General features: G+C 55.3%; 2 protein-coding genes across 6 annotated transcripts; one reads left to right on the plus strand and one right to left on the minus strand.

Moving 5' to 3' along the window:
• The first annotated feature begins 8 nt into the window (after positions 1-8).
• Positions 9-13162, plus strand: BSPRY (B-box and SPRY domain containing). 5 transcript variants are annotated; one of them, XM_068914413.1, is made up of 7 exons: positions 9-166; positions 1984-2082; positions 2937-3167; positions 5939-5964; positions 7248-7372; positions 12361-12426; positions 12569-13162. In XM_068914413.1, the coding sequence occupies exons 1-7, from the start codon at positions 107-109 to the stop codon at positions 13093-13095; spliced, it is 1134 nt and encodes a 377-aa protein (XP_068770514.1). In that variant the 5' UTR covers positions 9-106; the 3' UTR covers positions 13096-13162. The 5 variants fall into 5 exon arrangements, with proteins under 5 accessions (XP_068770514.1, XP_068770516.1, XP_068770515.1 ...); XM_068914414.1 differs by lacking the exon at positions 9-166 and adding an exon at positions 255-369; XM_068914415.1 differs by lacking the exon at positions 12361-12426.
• A 1325-nt stretch (positions 13163-14487) lies between these two features.
• Positions 14488-16616, minus strand: HDHD3 (haloacid dehalogenase like hydrolase domain containing 3). The gene is made up of 2 exons (XM_068914844.1): positions 16535-16616; positions 14488-15428 (listed from the first exon to the last, which is right to left on the minus strand). The coding sequence occupies exon 2, from the start codon at positions 15395-15397 to the stop codon at positions 14681-14683; it is 717 nt and encodes a 238-aa protein (XP_068770945.1). The 5' UTR covers positions 15398-15428; positions 16535-16616; the 3' UTR covers positions 14488-14680.
• Between the last annotated feature and the right edge of the window lie 25 nt (positions 16617-16641).

Consider the following 16641-nt stretch of genomic DNA (forward strand, 5'->3'; position numbering starts at 1 on the left):
GCCCCGGCCCGGCCCGGCCCGGCCGGAGGTGTCGCCCCCGGTGCCGGGCGAGGCGCGGGGGGTTCCCGCCTGCCGCGTCGGGGCGGGAGCCGCAGCCGAAAGGCGAATGGCCGAAAGGCGGCCGGGGGGCGCCGGGGCACCTCCTGCCGAGAGCCCGGCCGAGCTGGTGAGTACTGGCGGCGGCGGCGGCGGCGGACGGGGCGGGCTCCCGCGGGGGCTCCGCGCTCCCAGCCCGGCGCCTGCGGCAGCGGCTGGGCTGGGCGGGCCGCGCCGCCGCCTTCCCGCCCCCCGCACCTGCGGCAGGTGCCGCCGCGCAGCATGGCGCAGCGGGGCGGGCGGCCGCTGGCCGAGAAGGCGGCGGACCTGCGGGTAAGCGGCGGCACCCGCCGCCCGGGGGCCCGGCCCGGCGCGGCCCGGCGCGGCGCTGCAGTGCCGCCCCCCGCGGCCAGGAGGCGAGCGGGGCCCGGGGCGCTACCGGGGCCTGGGCCTGGGCCTGCCGCCGCCGCCCGGCGCCCCGCGGCCCTGCCCGGCCCGGCGGCCGGGAGCGGGGCCCTGGGCGGGGGCCCGGCAGGTGTGGGGCACGCGCGGCCGGGCGGGCGCCCCGTGGGCGGTGGGTTGTGGGGGGGTCCGTGGTGGGGGTGGGACAGCTGGCGGGCTGTGGGGTTGTGAGTGGGCTCTCTGGCAGGCTGTGGGGTTGTGTGTGGGAGCTCTGATGGGCTGTGTGGCCCCTGGTGGGCTGTGGGGTTGTGTGTGGGAGCGCTGATGGGCTGTGGGGCCCCTGGTGGGCTGTGGGGTTGTGTGTGTGGTCCCTGGTGGGCTGTGGGGTTGTGCGTTGGGTCCCTGGTAGGCTGTGGGGCATGTGGTGGGCAGTGGGCTTGTGTGTGTGGTCCCTGGTGGGCAGTGGGCTTGTGTGTGTGGTCCCTGGTGGGCTGTGGGGTTGTGTGTTGAGTCCCTGGTGGGCTGTGGGGCACGTGGTGGGCAGTGGGATTGTGTGTGTGGTCCCTGGTGGGCTGTGGGGCATGTGGTGGGCTGTGGGGTTGTGTGTGTGGTCCCTGGTGGGCTGTGGGGTTGCGTGTTGAGCCCCTGGTAGGCTGTGGGGCATGTGGTGGGCGATGGGGTTGTGTGTGGGGTCCCTGGTGGGCAGTGGGGTTGTGTGTGGGGTCCCTGGTAGGCTGTGGGGCACGTGGTGGGCAGTGGGGTTGTGCGTTGGGTCCCTGGTGGGCAGTGGGGTTGTGCGTTGGGTCCCTGGCAGGCTGTGGGGTCCCTGGCAGGCAGTGGGGTTGAGTGTGGGGCTCTGATGGGCTGTGGGGCCCCTGGTGGGCTGTGGGGTTGTGTGTGGGGTCCCTGGTAGGCTGTGGGGCAGTTGGTGGGCTGTGGGGTTGTGTGTGGGGTCCCTGGTGGGCTGTGGGGTTGTGTGTGGGGTCCCTGGTGGGCTGTGGGGCATGTGGTGGGCTGTGGGCTTGTGTGTGTGGTCCCTGGTAGGCTGTGGGGCATGTGGTGGGCTGTGGGGTTGTGTGTGTGGTCCCTGGTGGGCTGTGGGGCATGTGGTGGGCTGTGGGGTTGTGTGTGTGGTCCCTGGTAGGCTGTGGGGCATGTGGTGGGCAGTGGGGTTGTGCGTTGGGTCCCTGGTGGGCAGTGGGGTTGTGCGTTGGGTCCCTGGCAGGCTGTGGGGTCCCTGGCAGGCAGTGGGGTTGCGTGTGGGTCCCTGGCAGGCTGTGGGGCATGTGGTGGGCTGTGGGCTTGTGTGTGGGGTCTCCAGCAGGCTGTGGAGCACCCAGCGGGGCAAAGGGCTGTGTGTGAGGGCCCTGGCAGGGTGCAGGGTTTTAGGTGGACTCCTGGCGGGGGGAGCTGTGCGTGAGGAGCCTGGCGGGGTGCGGGGCTGGCTGGGAGGCGCTGAGCTGGTGGTGCGGGGCCGGGGCACGTTTGCCAGCCCCAGCGAGGCTCGGCGAGGCCTGACCGCCCGCTCTGGCCTCTGTGTTTCAGAACAAAATAGTAGATCAGTGCGAACGGCTCCAGCTGCAGAGCGCTGCCATAGCCAAGCACATGGCCGAGGTGCTGCCAGCCAAGAACCGGAGCGTCCTGGTAATTCACTTCCCTTTGTCCTAGAGCAGCCCAGCCCGGAGCGTGCTGGCCCAGCACGCCTGCCTCTCCCTGCTGACACTCCCATGGCAGAGGTACTGCACTGCCGAGGGTGACCTCGGGGGGCTGGTCCGTTTGCACAGGTTGTCCTTGTCCCCCTTAACTGACAGCTGTTCTGCTTGTGCAAGCTGAAGCTCCACTCCGTTGCATGAGTCAAGCAGGCAGGTGAGGCGCAGCATGAGCGTGCTGTGGCTTTCAAGGCACGGAGAGGCGGAGCGGGTGCCTGGTTGCCCAGTGACTTGGGTTTGGCTTGCGGGGGTGGCTGTGGAGCTGCACTGTGCTGTTGAGCGCTCTCCATCTCTGTCTCAGCGGGTATACAAACAAAAGATGTCTTTGTGTCAGTGTAATACTGTTAAACGTTTCACTAAGCTCAGTGTCTCTTGGATCCCTCCTTTTGTCTGTGTCTCACTGACACTGAACGATGACAAGAGACGGTTCTGGTCATCGGCCAGTTTTCTGTTAATAGCACTTGTCTCCTCTTGCTGGAGTGATCCTAGAAGATCTGTTGAGGGAACGTGCTTTGGTCTGTTGCAGAGCCGCAGGTTGTCATTTATGTACCATGGTGGTTAGCAGTCACTGTAGAGTTACCCTGACAGCTGGTTTAGCCAGGAGGCAGTAAGCAGGTTTGGGACTGGTTATCCCACTCACCTGCTTGCATCATGATGATTAGTGTGGCTTGGGCTGAATTAACATGATAATCTTGAAAGCTGAGCCCACAGAAAGCTGGCAGAGGCTGTTGGTGCTCTTGTTTGGTTTGAAGCAAGACTGATGTTTCTTCCCTCTCCTTGCTCTGCCAGAGCGCAGCCAATGAGGCACGGGAGTTGGTAATCCAGAGGCTGATCTTTGTGAGAAACACGTGTGAAAATGAAGAACAGCGACTGCTGGAGAGGGTGCACACGGAGGAGGAGCGGGCACACCAGAGCATCCTGACACAGCGGGTGCACTGGACTGAGGCTCTGCAGAAGCTGTCTGCCCTCCGAACCTACCTGGTGGACATGATCACCAACCTGGATGACCAGGGCCTGGTGGTAAGTACTGCTTCTTGTACTGAGAGACAGGTCAGTCAGCGTAGAAGTGACCTTTCTAGAAGTCAGACTTTTTGTCATGAGGCTCAAATATGGTGCCGAGGAGCTTGCTGCACTGACAGCAAAGAAGACAGAATTGGACAGGGTCTGCCTTTGCAGATCTAGCTCAAGGGAACCCCTTCAGCTGCCACTGACAAGCCCCCGTGGTTTCTCGGTGGTTCCTGGGGTGTATGTTCTGCATGGTTTTGCCTTTGGGTGCAGTGAGGTTTGGTTGTCAGAACTACCATCTGCGCTCAGGTCTCCAAGATGTTGGCTTGCTGCTGCCTGCTCAGGCACCTTTCAGGCTTGACAGCAGGGACAGAAACAGGTTTGGCTTATAGACTGAGAGCGGGAGAAGCCCATTATATCTGCTAGACTGTGCCGTGAATTCTATAGTATTTTGTTTAGTTTTAATCACAATGTGATCTTTGGGGCATCTGCAGCGTTTCTTAAAAGTCTATCTTGCCATCGAAAATACCTCTGTATGTTTATCCTGCAAAGCAGCCTGTGTTTCCCTTTGCTCAATATTTTTTCTGGTTATTAAGTTGTCTGGGTTTACCGAGGCAATTGCTTTTGGTTTAGATCTGAGCAGGTAGGTATTCTACCTCCTCCTCCGTGCTCTTGGCCACTGCTCATCACACGTAACTTTTTAAAGAGTGGCAGAAGCCCTGCTTGGAAAGCAGAATTGGTCCCAAGGATAGAACGTAATTGTCTATTCCTTTGATGGTAAGCGCAATGTCTGTCCTGCCCAGGCATCATAGCCGTTTGGGTTGTGGCCTGGCTGTAGAGAGTAGAAGTTGGAACACACAGAAGTTCTGTCAAATGCCAGTGGGGAAAAGAACAGTGAGACCCTCTGTTTCTTCTTTTGCCACGTAGTGGAGGGGAAATAGAGATGACAGATGATTCTCCTTGTTGGATTCTTGGTGTTGGTATTTGTGTCTATCAGGAACCAATACACATGGTGTCGTCGGGAAGGGCTCATAGGTTCACTGTGCAGCTCTGTATTTGGGAGCAGGGTGTATGTATATTTTTGCACCACTTTGATGGTAGGGCTATCCCTTGAACAGTGTGAATGCAGCATCGTCAGAAGGTACAGAAATAGATGGAATTGATCCCAAGTCTCTTGGCTTAGGTTCTCTAACCCATGTAGCATCAGTGCCACACTTGGATTAGAACCTATGCAAAAATGCATGCTTTTTCTGGACAGGTTTTGGCTAGCTAATACAGGCTCTACTGTGCAACCAAAATGAGCTGTTGGGGTAATAATAGAAGAGTGCCTGGCATGTAAGCAGGAATTTCCCCAAGTTTTTTCAATACTTTGAGGCCCTTCCCTTGCGATAGTTGCTACATGCCCTTGCTGCCCAGTGCAGTTGCATGGACCTCTGGGGTCAGATGACTGAAGGGGGGGGGGGCTGGCACATAGCTGCCACTGTATTAAAAATAGAGTTTTGTGTTTGTTTTTTAAACAGCTTTGTTGTAATAGGGCTGATGTGTTACAGGGAAGATCAATGTCTGTGTAAAGGGTTGGGTAATTCATCTGCCCCACAAAGGCACTTTTCCTGTTCATCTGTTCTGAAGAAGGCGTGAGGATGTTAGACCAGCAGGACTGCTTTACTTCTTATCAAAAGCTCTCAGGGTTGTTTGCTGTAAGCACAGGATGTTCTTGCAGTGTGCCCTAATGGGGTGGGGGAAGAGGGAGGGCACGGAAGAGAGTCTGACCAGCAAACTGACAGCACTGGGGTTTTCACACTTTGGCTAAGGGAGAGGCGCAGCAGTAAGCGGCTCGCAGATGCAGGCAGCCTGGTGTGTACCAAAGGGTTTGGAGACGGATCAGATTCTTTACACTTCCAGAGACCTTCTACCTGCTTTAGATATCCCATGTGTTTCCCTTGCACCAAATGATCCAGCTGCACTTACGGTGCTCTGCTCTAACAGTGCTTGCGTTATTCAGCAGAACTGTGCTCTGGCCACTGGCAGGCTTTTGTCTAGAAGTCCTGATGCCCTGCTAGAGCCGCTGTCATCCAGTCACCCAGTCCCACTGGCTCAGCAAAAATTAGCCCTGGACACAATGGAAGATGTGTCACTCTCGGGCATTCCCACTCTTTTTTCTGAGTGAAGGAGTAAAAAAGTGCTGCAACTAAAGAACATATATGTTGGACACCTTCCCCCGCTCTGCAAGGCCAAGGTTGGGATGAGGAGTTGCTTTCTTTGAGAAAGGAAAGAGAGCAGCGCTCCCTGGGGTGCAGGCCATCAGCAGAAAGGCACATGGAGGGAGCAGGCCTTTCTGACGTGTTGCTACAAAACACGCAGGATGTGGGGCGTCGGGGTCTCCTGCTGCAGGTGAGCTGACTGCAAGGACTCTCTGCAGCTGTAGGAGATGCACTGGAGCAGCTCATAGAGGCTCTAAGAGTGGGGATGGAATAGTCAGAAGAGCTGGGGAAAGGAGGCCTGAAAAAAAGGGGGGAGGGTTCTCCCCCTGCTGTGTCTGGTGGGTCTTCTCTTTGCTCCAAGTTTGGTTTCTCAGGGCATCCCTCCCTGTCATGGAGGCTTGATCTCCATGTAAGGTGTTACTAGCCTGTTTTGGGGCAGGGCATCTCTGCTGCCCAGGTGAGGGTGGGGGGGGGGGGGTTGTGATGCCCCTGAAGAGCTGTAGTCCTTGGAAGCGCTCGGCCTGTGTTTGGGATTTTATCTGTAGGAATTTCAGCTGTGATGACTCTTTCTCTCTTTGTCCACAGCATGCAGAGCAAGAGATCTTCGAGAGGTTAGTACCTGGCCGTTCCTTGGCCTTTTCCTGATCTGTTCTCCAAGCTTGGCTGCACCGTCCTCAGCTCCCGCTGTGAGCAGCACACCATTGCCCGGGCAGCAGGTGACACCCACTCTTTCTTTTTTGTGCTGCTTTTGTTGAGGACAGACCAAAGAGATACCAACATGTCCTGTGCTGCGCTGCAGCTCAGGCAGAGACCTGGCACCTAGAATCACTGGAGACCAGGACACCCCCAGTCTCCACAGGGGCACTGGCAGATGCTCTGGTGCTCACTTACAGGAGTCCTTCTGTAGCTCCTTAGAAGGCTCCCTGGGAGCAAACATGTCCCTGGCTGATTGACAGTATGGTTGTCCACCTGGAAAACTGGCATGCTGCATGCCTGGAGAACTGCTGGCACGGCATTGCCTGGAGGGGTAATGAGTGCAAGCTCTGTGCTCACACTGCCTCTTCCTGAGCAGAGACCCTTTGCACAATATCTGTGAATGGAGGACCAGGTGCAGATGTTGTTATTTCTGAAGGTTGTCTCTTTATGGAGCGTTACTAATGTTGGACTGCCCTACCTTGTGAAGGGAGTTTGGCGGCCAGATTTTTATAGGCGTTTCATTGGCTGCTACAACGGCGCTAACCAGCACTGTTGGATTCTGCTATACAGAGACCTTCCAGGAGTATTTTTGCCTGGAGCCTGCCTGTAGAGAAAAAGAAGTGAACTGCAGCACATCACCAGCAGCCAGTGCCAGAGCCTCAGCCTTTACTTAAACAGTGAGTTCCATGTGTGTGCTGCAGGCTGCAGGAACCTGTCAAGCCCTTAATCTCCTTGCTACGCTCTATGAAACCTCCTGAAGTGCTGGCTTGCTCTCCGGTAGCATCCCCCTTTGCTCTAACAATAAGGCTTTGTTGACAAAAGGCCTCTCAGGGAAATCTGATTCTCTCACCACAGCCTGTTCATTGTATTCCTCTTGTGTCTTGATGGCCGGACTCAGACCGTTTTATTCTGTGTCAGCTGAGTAAGGAAGCTGTTGACTCAGGCTACCAGGGATTGTATTTTAAAACACTGAAGTCTTCTCAGAAGTGCCTGTAATCAAAGCCAACCGAAAATATCAGCAGGCAGAGCTTGTGTAGAAACCCTGCCTTCCCCCCAGCATAGTTTTTCTGCAAGAAGGGGTGCTCTTGCAGCTCTCCAGCTCATATTTCTATAATACTTCCCAGTGATCTTTATAAGCACCTCCCAGCTTTGGTCAATAAATCAGTGTTTCAAAATAACCCTTGTGTTCCTTTGCTAGGACAGAGGCAGCGGAGGGAATCTTAGAGCCGCAGGAGTCTGAGAAGTTAAACTTTAATCAGAAGTGTGTCCAGAGTCCACTGCTGCACCGATTATGGGCCTCTGCTGTTCTCTGCTGCATTGCAGGTCAGTGTCTTGCTCAGGTCTCATGCTCTCTGGGGATTCCTGCATCAAGGTCATTCTTTTTGTGCCCAAAGAAACATCCTGATGCTATATCTGCCCAGTGCTTAAAAGCAAGGGGATATTGGGACTAAACACGCAGCTTCAATCTGTGCTTCAGAATTTGTGTACAAACATGTGCAGTGAGCCACAGAGACAACTGCTTGCGAGCAAGGATCTGCCCCAGGGAAGCAGTCGCTGTCCCTTGCGAGAGGGAAGCTGTACTGCCCTGGCTTAGGCTGCTCCCAGCTGCGAGGCCGTGCGAGAAGAGGAGCTGCTAAGCAGATGGGCAGCACAGGCTCGGCTCTGCTCCTGCTGCTGGGTGCAAGCTGGCCCAGGACCCAGCCTGGAGGGAGGCTTGGCCTCGTCTCTCTCTGCCGCCTTCGAAGCCACGGAGCACTCGCTGCTGCTGGGCATGGGAAAGATGAGGCGGCTGAGGGGTGAATCCCATCTCCCTGCTTGGAGGGGCACGAGTCTAGCCCTGAGCAGGGTCCAGCCTGGGAGCGAGGGCAGCATACGTTGCAAGGGGGCTGCTAAGTGGGGTCAGGCATGCCTGTGTCCTGCCACCCCTGCCCAGGCAAGGGGACAGTCTGGGGCCTCCTGCCCTGTTTGCTGTCCCAGCCTGTGCTATTTGCTTGGAGCCCCCCAGGCCAGGAAGGCAGCAGTGAACTCACCTGTGTAGTATTATCTATAAGAAGCTCTAATGTGCCAAAAAGAGAAATAGATAAATGCAATAACTTTATGATTGTAAGCTAAGGTGGTGGCTGTGCAGGAGCTGGCAGTTTGTTGGAAACACCTGGGATCTGTGTTTCAGTTCAGCTCTTGCTGTAAAGCTGAGGTGGCATCAGAGGCATTTGTCAGGCTGTCAGTGTGCTCAAGATACCATTTTTACCAAGTTGGTGTCTGCTCTCTTGAATAGTGAGAGACGACCTCCTTCCGGCAGTGATCTGCTTGAACTGCTGATAGTGAAATGTTTGCTTTTAGTATTATTTCCAGGCCATCGTTAGGGCACTTCAAATTTGTTTGTTCCTCGGGGTGGCGGCATCCATCCTTCATAATTTGGAAAGATTAGTCCTGAGTACTACCCGATGAACAATGTTTGGGGTGAGCTTCCCAAAGGTTTTGCGATAACCTTTGATTTTTTTGCTTTCAGTTCCCTTTTGAAGGGAACTGTGTGCTTCTGACTTGTATTGCTCTAGTGTTCCTAAGCGTTGAGAATCTGTGCATACCAGATCATATCAGCGTTTGTACTACAAACTCTGATGTTGCTCTCTCTTTGCAGTTTGGTTTTGCCTGTGCCTAAGACCTTTCTGTTCTGAGTCTTTGGTTACTGACAATGATGCAAATCGTGAAGTTGTACCTTGACAAAATTGAGCAGGTTCTCAGGGGATGTTTTAAGCCATCCAGGCAGTCAGGAAAACCTTTACCTTAATTCTCTTTGTTGTGACATGTTTTTTTATAGATTCTTTTGCCAGTAGCATACTTGTCAATTGTAATGATTGTAAGGCTTTCAGTCCTAGCAGTGGGTCTGTCGATGCATCCGTTACACAGAAATTTCACTCTGACTTTTTTTTTGTTGGTGGTTGCATTTAGCGTGTCATTATTTATGTGCTGGGGATGCCTGCCATATCTGAGCTAATCTCACGAATCCACAGTCCACCCAGGGCATAGCCTTAAAAATGTAATGTTAACTGCAGTGGTCTGAGCTTTCATTAAGGGACAGCAATGTTGTTTTCTTTAGTGGTCCCTCCTCCCAAAGACAGCTGAATAAGTGACAGTCTTGTCTGTTTGCTTGAAAAAAGTTAATTTCTAGCCTTGGCAGTTGGCCCCTAAAGACTCTCCAACTTGGAAACCAGAAGGCAAAAGAATCTGTATTTCATTGCCTCAAAAATAAACATGATTCCTTTGATCTCTTTATTTGGCGGCTAGCTTCTGTACCGCTAGTGTTTGGGGTTGGCAGCGCAGGTCTGGGAGGGATCTCGGTTCACAAGCTACCTACGTCAGTCCTGCTGGGGGGCAGGAAGTAGGTGGTGAGACTGACTACAAACTAGAATGAGTAAACTCTCTGCAGAGGTGACACGTCTTGTAGCCTCTCTCCTTTTAGCAGGTTGTGGGTTGTTAGAAGCAGGGAGCTAATTACTCTAAAATACACAGATTAAAGCTGTCCCAGGTAGCTGAGATGTTGAGCCATAGCATGGTGATGTTCTTCTGCCTGGCCCCAAGCACCAGGCTGGGTCCTGATTTCACCCTGGTGCCTAAATCTAGATAAGAGGATTTTAATTTCAGATATGGGAGATTTCAGATTGGAAGTAGGATTTTTAAAAGTAGTAAAGTGTGCTGCAAGTAACATATACATAATTAACAGACAGATGTTAACTTACCTACTCAGCAGCGATCCTTTCTCTAAAGAGACAAGGCTATTCTGACAGGTACTATACTGATGGGGGCAGCCCAAATAAAATAGATTTTGAGATGAGAAGAATCCCTGGTGGAATTCTTCATCGGCCTATATGAGAATATCAGAAGGGCAGATTTAATCATGACAACAAAACATTAGTCTGTGTGGGAAAACTTACTAATGTAAATTGTTCTGCAAATTATACCAGCACTGCTCCTTGCTTGGATGCTCTTTTGGAATCATTTCTCTGATGAAGTTACACTGGTGTAGTCAGGTTGGTATTTCCCCATGCAGGTGATCCCTGTACATGGACACCAAAACGCAACGTTGTACCGAGCCTGGATGTGTGTTGCCCAATATGAGGCTTGGTGCCACCTTTTTCTCAGTGCAAGTCTCACACTGCTCCATTTTCTCTGGATTCATAGCAGTGTTTGGCTTCCTGGAGAGTCAGCCTTCAAACGGGCAATGTGAATGAGCTGCAGAGACGTATGAAGAGCATGGTACGGCAGGCAGGCATGCTGCAAAGGATTTGGCCAGGGCTCAGTGAAATAAATCATCAAGCGAATGAGGTTATCCGCTTCAGCTGAAAGGGGATGCTGCCTTCAGCACCTCTTTCTGCTTGCTGTTGCCCACAACAGCTTTCACTTAACGTGCAAGTTTGCCACGTTTTGCATATGTGGCCCTTCCGCTTTGCACTAACCGACACTTTGGTCTCAGTTCTTCCGCTGCTAGGGAGCAACAGGCAACTGCAGTCCTAGCAGATCCCTCACCCAGCACCACTGCTGTTTAATGTCGTAGGCTATTTTGTTCCCATGGTGCTGGCTGGTCAGGCGGGTGCCGACGTGGCTCCCGTTGCTCCTGCAATGCTCGGAGGGTGCTCTGCCAGTGTCTGTGGTAATGCTGGGAGAGCAAATGACTCACCTGCCCCAACCTTGTTTCTGTGACAGTTTAAGACATGAAATGAATAAACTGAGGGCGGAGGGAAGGCAGGGCAAGGAGAAGCGCCAACAGAGAGAAACTCCATCTCCCCTAGGAGTAGGCAGAGGTGAGTCAGCTGAGCCTCAGCCTTTTCTCTTTGCTTAGGCAACTCACAGAGCAAGGGAAATATTCGCGCAGCTCAACACCCTCACGCCCTGGTCTGCAGGCCTCTGAGGTGTCTCATGGTGGGGACAGGTGGCACAGAGAGAAGTATGTAGTCAAGGCAAGGGGAGCAGTGCTGGGTGTTGTCAGCCTCCCTGCCCTGCCTATGGGACTGAAGAGCTGGTGCAGACCCTTCTGACTGGCACCCAGAGTCCTTTTCGCCCTGCGGTCTCCAAGCCTGGCTTTGACCCCGGGCGTGCAGATCGCTTACTTTGCGGTGTTGATATGAGTGTGACTGGGCGGCCCCTTAAGTCACAGCAAAACTGAACTGAGTCCTGATCTTTAACACCTGGCGCCACCTCCCAGGTCTGCTCCATGCGTGTTCTAGGCTGATGGGTGGTGGTGGGTTGATGATGATTTGGGCTAGAGGTTGCTTTATAGAAGGAGAGGGATCAGCCCAGCCCAGCCCTTGTCAACCCTCCTTGTTCTGGTATTACCGGCTTTGCTGGTTCTCTGCAAATGGCACAGCCGCTGTCTTTGCTCAGGCTCTCGAGCAGGACAGGAGAAATCCATCCCTGCTCTCTGGCATTGGGGGTGGCAACCTGACTGGGAGGGACTCCAGGGAATGGGGCTGAGATTTGGCGCTCTCCTCGCCACACATGCAAACTTTGCCAAGTCTTTGCTCGGGTTACTGATCTCCTTCCTGCTGCCAGGATGAACCGAATTGCTGCTCGGTCGCGCTGCTGAATTTTGTTTTGTGATGATTCAGGCCAGGGTCAGAATAAGATGAGAAGCAACCTGCTCTGGCTCTGCAGGATGCGACTGCAAAGCTTCTAGTGCAAGGGTAGAGTGTGACTTGGAGGGGAGAGCAGGGGGCTCCATGTACGCAGTGCCCCCCACGTGCTTTCGCTCTGGAATTGGGCAATTCTGATGTGCCTGGGGGAATCTGGGCCTTGATGAGTCTCTGTTTTTTCAACCTTCACCTGAAAGTCCCCTGGTACCTTCTGGGTTAGACAGGTGGGAAATCTGGCCGAGCAGAAAGCTCTGCATTTATCTGCGCCTGCTTTCCTGGTGGAGTCCGAGGGGAGTGCTGTAGGGAAGTCAGGGCAGTAGCTGTGTGTTGTGCTGCTGGACCCAAATGCCGTGTACCTTCTTCCTGCTTGTTGTCACCCTGTGCTCCCTGTGGTGCTGGGTCCTAGGGTTTGGGACAGAGTACTCCTCTTCCCAGGGAACTGCCTCCTCTGCGGAAAGCCTGAGGCCGTGCTTGCCAATCACTCCAGGTTGTGGGCAACCTTCCCCTGGCACGAGGTGGGGAGGCGCCTCACAGAAGAAGAGGTGGCTTTGGCAGGTTGGCCGGAGGGGGCCAGGATCCCAAGCTGTTGTCTTGGTAGTATTTGTTTGAGTTAGTGAGCCTACTAAATCCTGACCAGATTCAGTGCCAGGCTCCTGGCTGGTTCTTTCCATTATTTCCCTCTAGCCACAAGAGGTGGTAACGTGGAGTGCTGCATCCCCCGCTTCTCAGCAAGTCACACCAGGAGAACGGGTGAGCCCACAAGGAAGATGTGCAGTGAGAGAGCAGGTCTCTCTCTGATGCTGATCTCTGTGACTTATTCTGGGCACAGTCCCTTGGGGTGGTTCAGGCGGGGGCCGCGGAGTCTGTACTCACTGCGTGGCTTCTTTCACAGGCTCCGAAGAGATTCACATAGATGAGAAAACCATCAGCCCCCACCTGACCCTGTCAGAAGACAAGAAGACCCTGACGTTCAGCCCCAAGAAAGCAAAGGTATACTTGGACTGTCCCGAGCGATTTGACCACTGGCCCAATGCTTTGGCTACCACGGCCTTCCACACAGGAGTTTGTGCCTGGAGGATCAGCGTGGAAAAGAGCTGTGCCTACAAGCTGGGGGTTTCATACAGCTCGCTGCAGCGTAAGGGCTCCGGCAACGAAGCCCGCCTGGGTTACAATCCTGCCTCCTGGGTCTTCTCGCGCTATGACAGAGAATTCAGGTTCTTGCACGCTGGTCACCAGCAAACTGTGGAGCTGATCAAGTCTCCAGCAGAGCTTGGCGTGCTGATTGACTTTGCTGGAGGGGAGATGCTCTTTTATGACCCTGATTCCTGTGCCATCCTCTTCTCCCACCGGGAGACCTTCACTGCGCCCCTCTATCCTGTCTTTGCTGTGGCCCACCAGAGCATCTCCCTTGTGCACTAAGTGAAGCATTGCACTGGCTGGGGGTGGGGGAGAAGACCTCTATGATAATATATATTTGTATACACGATATACAGTCTCTTCATTTAATGCAGGGAGCCCAGATGGGGCTAGCAGCTTGCATGCGGTGGCAATCAGACAAGGCCTTCAAACTGACTGCCTGTTCCTTGCTTGTTTTATGGCAACTCCCTCCCTTCTTCTAGGCTACCTAGTTACCCTGCGTTTGCCCTGCAGGATCCAACTATTAGCCAGTCCTGTAGCCAGGACCTCGAATTTCAAGGGGAAGAAGGAACAGTTCCTGATGTATCTGAGAACTTACTGCTGTGTTCCTGAGCCCTGCAGGAAGCAACTTGTGCATGAAGGCACATGAACCGATGGCCCCAAGCTTTGTTTGCTACCCATTTATTGGGCATGACGCTTCTGTGCCAGGAACTCGCAGGTTGTGCTCTCAGTGTAACTGTGCTGCCAGCTGCCCTGCTTTGGCCAAATACTTTTTTGAGCATTCCCTGTTCTGGATCTGTCCTTGCAAAATACAGCCACCTTCACTTCAGTGCTGCTGGCCAGAGGAGTGCTCTACTTGGGACCGATTATGCCAGAAATGCAGAAGAGCTGTCTACTCAGGAGCAGCAGCAATTCCTGCCTGAGTCCAGTTCAGTATTGCGAGGTCTTGGAATTGATTGTCACAGCACCTGGCAAAAGTGCTGTCATTTTGTTTCCTGGGGCAGCAGCTTGGTGGGACGCTTGCTGAGGTTTCAGATAAAGAAGCAGGGGGCTGTGCTTTGCAGCTGAACTCCTGCCCTCGGGATCCTGGGGAGACCTGAGCTGCTCCCCTTCCCAGTGTGATGTTTCCTGCTACGTCTCCGTGGCTCAGGGCGAGGCTCTGCCGAATCCATACGCGGCCTCATCACTGTAGCCCACCCAGGGCAGAGGTAGGGCAAAGCGCAAGAGGATCAACTGCTAACTTCGCAGCAAGACACTGAGCTCCCCTAAGACCTGCCAGCTCCTCTGGGTCCAGGCTCTGGCATGAGGAGGGATGGGGAAATTGGAGGCGTTATTCCCTCCTCGCCGCTGCTATTTGCAGGGCAGCGTGCAGGATTCCTGGGTGCGCTCTGCTGGCAGACCTGCCCCTGGGAAGGGAATAACCACGGCTCTGCAGGCGTGCCAGCACAGAGTTGTGCGGGAGCCCCCTCCCCAGGGTGGGGAACAGAGACGGAATTAAGTCTAGCATCTGTCTCCATCCCTCCCTGTTAGAGTTAGCATTCTGGAGTCTCTCTGGATGACCCCAGGTGAAACACTTTCTGCTCTGTACCCAGTTCCCAGCTCTGTTAGGGGAAGACAGCACCATTAACCCTCTGCTGTAGTGTTTTGAGCGCTATGGAAGAAAATGGCATGAAAGCAGAGGATGTCAAATATGCTTTATTGTATTAATGCCCCTTCTACACAGTGGGGCAGGCCATGGGGAGCGTTCCTCCCTGTGCGCGGAAGGAAGCACTAGCGTCTCGCTCAAATGGCAGCAAGAAGTCAAGCGCTAGGAACATCAACCGCTCAGCAGCAGCATTGGTCCTTCTTGGAAACGCAGCTACCTCAGCTAACCCTTTTCAACAAGGGCAAGGAGGTGGCTGAGTGAAAGCAGGACATGCTCCTGCGGTACCTCCAGCTCCCCTCGCCGCCCAGCAGCCGAGAGCAGAAAGCTGTGCATGCCTGCCTCCCTGGCTGCCCTGTAATCCCTCACGTAGTCATCGCCCACGTGAGCCGCCTGCCCTGGCCGAACCCCGCAGAGGCGCAGGGCTTTCTCAAAGATCCTCTTGTCTGGTTTGGCGAAACCTGCATCCTCGGAGGTCAAGACAAATTCAAAATGGTGCCGCAGGTCACACTGCGACAGAATCTTTTCAAGCCGCTTATCGAAGTTGGAGATCACCCCCATTCGGAAGCCCTGCTTGCAGCACTGACTTAATGTCTCGTTGGCTCCTGGCAGCACTTCCCAGGTGTGTGCACTGCAGAAGTCCTGGTAGAGGTTTTCTGCCATCAGCGTGAGGACTCTTTCTTCGTGCACCCCTGAGAGTCTGAAGGTCTGTTTGACAACATCTACCCACCACTGCTTGGAAGTCAGTCCCTGGCGCAGGCCGTAGTTGGGGAAGTGCTTCTGCTGGGCTTTGTAAGCCTCACGGAAAGCTTTATTGAGCACCTCCGGCTGCACCTGGACTCCATGAGTCCGGGCCTCAGCTGAGTAATTGTCTCCCACTGGCTGCCGAAGCCGGAGCAACGTATCTTTCACATCCCATGTTAATAAGCGTAGTCTAAGCATTGCTTCAGTGAAGCTTAGGGCTAAGGAAAACCTAAAACAAATGCAGAGGTAAGAGCCAGACGAGTGCTATTACACGTCTTTCCTGCAGACTACCGCAGCGCCGTGTGCAGCAAGGTGCACTGCTGAAGACACGTCTACGTCGAGCGTGGCTCACGTCCGGGGGACGACTGGTGGGCACCAGGAGGTGTGGGGGTGAACCACGTCTTGGCGGACAGCACATCGCTGGCCTCGCAGAGGGGCTCAAGCCCCCCGTTATGGGGCTGGCATCGAGCGGCCACGGGGGAGGGAGGCCCAGCTCTACCCCCGGTCCTGCTCTGTGTCCCAGGTACAAAGTCTCAGGCCAGCGCTAAGATAGTGGAGCAGCTGCCACCCACTGTCGACCCAGAGCTGGGGGTATGGGATATGGGGGGGGGGTGGTGTGTTTGGGGTGTAGCCAGGACATGTGCAGCTGTACCTAGGGGTATGGGGGCTAGTGGGGGTGGGGGGGTATAGCCAGGACATGTGCGGCTGTACCCGGGGGTATGGGGGCTATGTGTTTGGGGTGTAGCCAGGACATGTGCGGCTGTACCCAGGGGTATGGGGGCTATGTGTTTGGGGTGTAGCCAGGACATGTGGGGCTGTACCTAGGGGTATGGGGGCTAGGTGGAGGGGGGGGGGTATAGCCAGGACATGTGGGGCTGTACCCAGGGGGTATGGGGGCCAGGTGTAGGGGGTGTAGCCAGGACACACACGGCTGTACCCAGGGGTATGGGGGCTGTGTGTTTGAGCTGTAGCCAGGACATGTGGGGGCTGTACCCAGGGGGTACGGGGTGGGGGGCTGTGTGTCTGGGGTGCAGCCAGGACATGTGGGGGCTGTACCCAGGGGGTACGGGGGGGGGGGCTGTGTCTGGGGTGCAGCCAGGACATGTGGGGGCTGTACCCAGGGGGTACGGGGGGGGGCTGTGTGTCTGGGGTGCAGCCAGGACACGCGGGGCTGTACTCCGGGTACACGGAGGCTGGGTGCATGGGCTGTAGCCGGGCCGTACGGGGCTGCACTTGGGGCAAACAGCCCCGGTGTCCAGGGTGCGCGGGCGCCGCCGGGGCCGCCCCTCCGCCCGGGGCCCGCTCCCCCCCCGCCGCGGCCCGGCCCGCGCCTACCTGCGGGCGCTCCCGGCCCCGGCCCCGGCCCCGGCCCCGGCCCCGGCCCGCCGCCGCTTCCGGCCCGGGCGGAAACGCGGCCCCGGCGCCGGCCCGTTCCGCTCCCC

The sequence above is a fragment of the Struthio camelus genome, chromosome 20 (genome assembly GCF_040807025.1).
Source record: "Struthio camelus isolate bStrCam1 chromosome 20, bStrCam1.hap1, whole genome shotgun sequence".
NCBI classification, from domain to species: domain Eukaryota; kingdom Metazoa; phylum Chordata; class Aves; order Struthioniformes; family Struthionidae; genus Struthio; species Struthio camelus.

Bases quoted from the DNA above. Each gene is read 5' to 3' on its own strand.
- HDHD3 (XM_068914844.1), bottom strand. From the start codon at position 15,397: ATGCTTAGACTACGCTTATTAACATGGGATGTGAAAGATACGTTGCTC.
- BSPRY (XM_068914413.1), top strand. From the start codon at position 107: ATGGCCGAAAGGCGGCCGGGGGGCGCCGGGGCACCTCCTGCCGAGAGC. The intron at 2,083-2,936 runs GTAATTCACTTC...TTGCTCTGCCAG, and splicing joins CCAAGAACCGGAGCGTCCTG to AGCGCAGCCAATGAGGCACG. The intron at 5,965-7,247 runs GTTAGTACCTGG...TTCCTTTGCTAG, and splicing joins GAGCAAGAGATCTTCGAGAG to GACAGAGGCAGCGGAGGGAA.